The sequence below is a fragment of the Scomber scombrus genome, chromosome 21, assembly GCF_963691925.1.
Source record: "Scomber scombrus chromosome 21, fScoSco1.1, whole genome shotgun sequence".
In the NCBI taxonomy this organism is placed as follows: Eukaryota; Metazoa; Chordata; class Actinopteri; order Scombriformes; family Scombridae; genus Scomber; species Scomber scombrus.
The window spans coordinates 22895126-22901125 of NC_084990.1; the positions used below are offsets into that span (position 1 = coordinate 22895126).

The 6000-nt window shown below is 43.0% G+C and overlaps 1 protein-coding gene across 1 annotated transcript in view; it reads left to right on the forward strand.

The window, feature by feature from the left end:
• Positions 1 to 5049, forward strand: part of tbkbp1 (TBK1 binding protein 1) — a 37203-nt gene extending 32154 nt beyond the window's left edge. Inside the window, exons 8-9 of the mRNA XM_062442956.1 lie at positions 3303 to 4090; positions 4921 to 5049. Of these exons, the coding sequence (XP_062298940.1) occupies positions 3303 to 4090; positions 4921 to 5049 (917 nt within the window). The remainder of the gene's footprint in view (positions 1 to 3302; positions 4091 to 4920) is intronic.
• The last annotated feature ends 951 nt before the right edge of the window (positions 5050 to 6000 follow it).

Consider the following 6000-nt stretch of genomic DNA (forward strand, 5'->3'; position numbering starts at 1 on the left):
TCATCATATGTTTTGTGTTTAAAAATTCTAATTTGTAAAGTAGCTATAGCTTTCAAATAAATGCAGAGGAGGAATAAAATGTTGTTGAGTAGGCAGCATGGAGAGGAAATACCCAATTCATTTATATGTACCTCAAATATGTACTTAACCACAGTGCTTGAGGATAACCCCTGTTAACTAAATCTAAATTTGCATGTGGCATTTTCTAAATTCAAGATAAAACATTTTATTTATTTATTTTTGTTAGATACTGGTACTTGTTTTAACGTTCCAGCATTTCTACCCTCGCTGTTTCGATGACAGCGTTGTCACACGTCTTCTCGCTGAAACCTACCGACACTACAGACAGAAACTATGCTAACACGTTGTATAGTACAACTTACAACTGCTTAAAAGTACCAACACCTTTCTCTTCCTGCTCGCAAATTCACACACATAGCTAATGTCTATCAACTGTGCATCATCCATCTACCACAAACCAAGAAGCAGCGCATGCAGGGCCTTCACTGAGCAGTGAGGAGTGCAAACCGGAAAATAATGTTGTTTAAATGAACAAATAACTGCGTTTCTGCACAGGAGAAAACACTGGAAACCCCGAACTGCACTTGACTTTTCCCTAATGTCATGTTTCGTCACGTTAATCAAGAAAACGTGACTTGAACTTTGCACTTTAATGTTTAATTAAACACAGGACTCTTTGCTTTTATTAACAACTAAAACCAACACTTTTTGAAATAGTTTCATGTGAATTTGTGCGCAACCATACAAAAATTATTCTGGGTGTTTTACTATAAAAGTAAGTGTGAACTGAGTAGTCCCATTTCGTCCTTATTTGAAGGCTCAGAGAGCACTTCATAGCATCAACACCTCCTCCCTTTTAACACCTCAACCCACCGGCCATAAATGATGTTTCCTCTTTGATATGGGAAGTAGCGCTGAAGTGGTGACTACAGAGGTGACTGACTCATCAACATATCCTGCAATTTACAGGAAACACTACAACTGTACTTGTGCAGATATAAATCTTTTTATGAAAACATAGAGGAACATAATGTGCTCTTCTATTGACTGAATATGCTGCTGCAGTGTCTGTAGGAGGGTTTATTTTTGCAAAAACTGCTACTAATGTCTCCTGACAGCAAGCATATTAACATTTTAAATACCAGTTGAACAACTGATGAAACAAGGGCTGCAGCAGAGATCTGATCTGAATGCCACCTTACAGTACATTATTTAAAATCAATAATATATTCATCAACAAGCAGTAATAATAAACGTTAGAACAATCAATAAAACATTTAATAAACAACAGATCATAGCCTAAATAATGAGCTAAGATTGGCATTAAAAATAAGAGGTATTTGATGCAGTTAAAGACAATAAGCTGGTTTAACCCTCCTGTTGTCCTCAGGTCAATTTTGACATGCATTAACTAAATAATGAGGCATAATTTCATTTAAATGAAGCGTATTGACCATGATTTATAAAAACAATATATGTAAAACCTGTGGTAATAAGCTAGAATGAAGTTGACTAAAAAGGTCCAACACAGAATAAGTTGATAGTTTCAGCAGGAAGACAACAGGGGGGGGGGGTTTAGAAGAGCTTAAGAGCAGTTTTGTATTCTGTAATGCAGTCCGGCACTCGGCTGTAAGGGAAGGGAGTTTTAAACTTTGTGTGCAGTAAAGGGGAAAGCCCTGACACCTATTGCGCTGCGGTTAATGAGTGGTAGTGCTTGTAGATCTGCTGATGAAGACCACAGGGAGGGAGAGGGAGTGCAAGTATAAAGGAGGTCTATGTGCGAGATAAGCAGGGGATAGATTATGAAGAGCTTTAAATATTAATAATACGATTTTAAAGTTAATCCATCATGACACGGGGACCCAGTGTAATTGAATCAGCAGGGGGGAGGGGGGGGGGTGATATTGTTGTTGTTCTGCATGAGTTGAAGTCGGTGAGTGCGGTTGTTGGAGATGCCTGCTAGGAGAGTATTGCAGTAGTCGATGCATGACCAAGGCATTGATGAAGATATCTGTGAAGTGTTTTATTAATGAAGGGTTTAGTCTGGAAATGTTTCACAGATGAAAAAAAAGTTATGATTGAATGGAAAAAGAAAAGGGGAACCATCCAAAATAACAGCAAGGCTTTTAACCTCTGTGCAGGCCAGTATGACGGCTTCAGCAATGCAGAGTAAACAAATATGAGTTATAGCAAATGTAAAGTATATCCAGTGGAAATGAAGAGTAGCTTGGTTTTACTACTGTTGGATTTTAGGTTGCAGGTAGTATGTCATCCATATCTGTAGATCACCATGGAGACAATCAGTGAGGCCTTCTTGAGGTTAGAGTGAAAGTGGGCTTAGTAGAAAAATAAAGCTGCGTATCATCTGCATAGCAGTGGAAATAGACTATAGAGCTTTTTGATTGGTAATTCTGAATCTGTACAAAGTGTGTCCTGTCTGAAAGGTAGAAGGCAAACCACTGATACACAGTGTTACAGAGACGATGCATGAGGAGTTAATGGGATATAGTATCAAAGGTGGCAGTGAGGTCAAGGAGGATGAGAACAGAGAATAGACTAGAATCTGCACAGAGGAGGTCATTGATGGTCTTAATCAAGGCTGTTTCTGTGCTATTTTAGGGGCAAACCAAGAATAATAAATAAATAATTTAAATTTAAATTGAATTAAAGAATAATAAAAGTTGCTGCTTGTTTGAAATGTCCACAAAAGTCATGCAACAGATTATTTTGGCACAAAAATGTTGCAGATATCTCATGACCAAAAAATGTGTGCATGCCAAAACACATTATATATATGACCGAACTCATTCCAAAACCATGGGCATTAATCTGCTGCTATAACAGCCTCCACTCTTGGAGCCCGGCTGCAGGGATTTGCTCCCATTCGGCTACAACAGCATTAGTGAGGAAGGTCCGGCTCACATTCAAGTTTATTAAAACTTCAAGGTTGAGATCACGGCTCTGTGCACGCCAGTCAGATTCTTTCACAGTAAATTGGCAACCCCCTTTCTATATGTGCTTAGCTTTGTGCACTGTCATGAAACTGTACTTGAAACAGGAAAGGGCCTTCCCCAAAGCACAGTTTTTCCACAAATCGCATTGTATGTTGTAGCGTAAAGATTTCCTGTAAATGGAGGCAGAGCCCAGACCAAAGGTATGTGGTCTGTGTGCTTATAGTCATATGATGCAGTACCAGGTTGTAAAAGGGTCTGTATTTTCTTTTTTGTTGCTTTTTCAAATGTGTTTTTACATGTTAGTTTTTCCTGTGTTCTCTCTCTCAGTCCAGCGTCACTCTCCCATCCACCACCAGCGCCACTCTCCAGTACCTCAGCGCCATTCACCCATCTCACAGCGCCATTCTCCGGTCCCGCCTCCGTCGCACCACTCCCCGATCCAACAGAGACGCTCCCCGGTGGTGCTGCAGCGCCTCTCCCCTGACATGCACCGCCGCTCACCCCTGCTGGACATTAATAACGGACCGGCTTCTTACTCCTGCCGGCCGCCCACCCAGCACCTGCGGGCCAGCTTCCAGGGCCGCCGCAGTTACTCCGAGGTTGCAGACCCCTCGGCTTACCAGTGCCCGCCCCGCTTCTCCCTGGACCCTGTCGCCACCCTGCCTAAACCACGGCCCTACGTCGAGGGCTATGTAAAACAGCAGCCGCAACATGGGGGCTCTCCTCATGGTGGACTGCAACACAGGGGATCGCCCTCTCCTCATCAAGGTGGCGGAGGAGACGGGGGTCACGGGGAGAGCTCCATGCGCCACTCAAGAGAGATGCCATTCCCGCTGTCTGAGGTGGCCCACCTTCGCTTTGAGCCGCCTCCACCTCCCACACCGGCCCCCCAGCCCCCACAGTCCTCTGAAGATGAGGAGGAGTGGACCTGCCCACATCCCATCAGCCCGCCACGGACGCTGGGCGTGCTCTCTAATGCCGTGCCCAGTAGTGTCATGAGAGGCCCGGCGTCCTGCTCAGCCTTCCCCATCCCTCAGCGGCCTAACACCCTCAGCTGCCACCCGCAGCCAGGGTACATGTCAGCGGAGCATGCGCAGTCCTGGCCTTCAATCAATGTGAGTTGAAGTTAAATAAAATCTGTATGAAGCTTCAGCCATCCAAATTAGTCAAATCAAGTCAATATCTTTTAAAATTACAATCTTTTTAGTGCCAAATTTCTTCTTTTTGATACTATTCTTCCACTGCAGCTGAACAGAAACACACTGTCAGTCGAGCCATAAAGAGGACATTCTTTACTATAAAGGCAGTAACTGTGGAAGATATCCACTTAGACTGACTAACTCAAACATCTGAAGTATCATTTAAACTTCAGAAAGTTTTTTCTCAAAAATGAGGATTTTGAATTTTGTCCTCACTTACACTGAGAGCACATTTATAGCAGATCTTCTAATGCTCGGTATGAACAGGAGGAACGATTACAGCGAGCTAAATTCTAATGTTGATTTGGGCTCCTGACAGACTTGCCTATTCTTTAATGCACAAATGTTAAAACAGAGCTTCTCTCATCTTATCTCACTCTTGGAAAAAAAGTGAATAAATACATTTCCCAAGTTGCTGAACTAGTCCTCTTCTCTAATTGGTCTTCTTCTCTTTAAACTGAACTGCATAAAACAACGGTTCAGTAATTGGATGAGAGTTTCCACCTGGATTTACTACTAGTCAGTCTATTTCATGGCAAGACTAAGTGGTCCCTGTTGTGTAAGCATGAAGTGATCACTCGCCAATTGATGTAATTCCATTGCCTCCCACACAATGACTAATACAACCCAGTATAGTGGGTAAGTTTAGGACCACATGCGATTTATCCTGTTGTCATGTAATCGTGTGTGTGTGTGTGTGTGTGTGTGTGTGTGTGCGTGTGTGTGTGTGCGTGGTCGATCTGCAGCTCTGGATGGAGACCGAGGAGAGCGACATGCGGAGCTGCCCTCTCTGCCAGCTGATATTCCCCGTCGGTTACCCTGACGATGCCCTCATCAAGCACATTGACTCCCACCTGGAGAACAGCAAGATCTGATCGCCATGGCAACCGGCCTGCACACATATAAAGCGCCCTCTCCTCTTATAGATTACGTAAGAGATTGGCGGACCTGGCCAAATGGAAAGTCAGAAACGTAGACTCACACAGGCGATCCATTTACAGTGTTCACTATCATCTCTATACGGTATAGATCGGGGATGCAAAATGGCGCAGGGGGCCTGCTTTATTTTGGAGCCTGCTTGAACAAAAGTATTAATACACGGGTCCGTCTTGGATTTGTGAGTCTATACATGCAGAGTCCTTTATTGATCTCCCTTGAGACAGCTCTGCCTGTATAATCACTCTGGCTCTGGTTGCTGCTGTTTTGTTATGAGTCTTGTTGTGTGGTTTCAGACAGTTTCAGGTATCGTGTTGTTTTACGCTTCACAGTGTAGTTCACTTTGATTTAGCAAAGAATGCCGAAGATGATGTGTGTGAGAGAGAGCGAGAGAAGAAGCCGGGAGGTTCAGGGGCTCTGCATGTCAAAAGGGTTAGTTTCAGTGTTGATGGGTAAACGATTGGGGAGCCCTGAGGCATCGTTGAATAGCTCTATTTTGACAGACTATTCTCACCACTTAGCTTTAAACACTGTACACACACCTGCTTTGAAATTTTTCTATCTCACACATGTACTACAGTATATTTTGCAGAAGAGCCTGTGCAGTAAATGCCAAGGACAGTGATCTGGTAGAAGCCGGCTCATGGAAATGATCCAACTGGGCAGAAAAACAAAGGCATACGGGAGCGTGATTAGTCATATGAGTAAAGATTTTTTTTTTTACGGTTGTGGTGAGGAGAGAGAATGTCAGTGTGAAGGATGCCAGTTCACTTTTCACTTCTTCTTAATCAAGGAACAATGTTTTCCACTGCAGTTAAGAAAGTATAAAACATTCCAGTTTAACATTTCATTTACTGATAAATCAATCGGAGAATATGAATGTGAAAGTG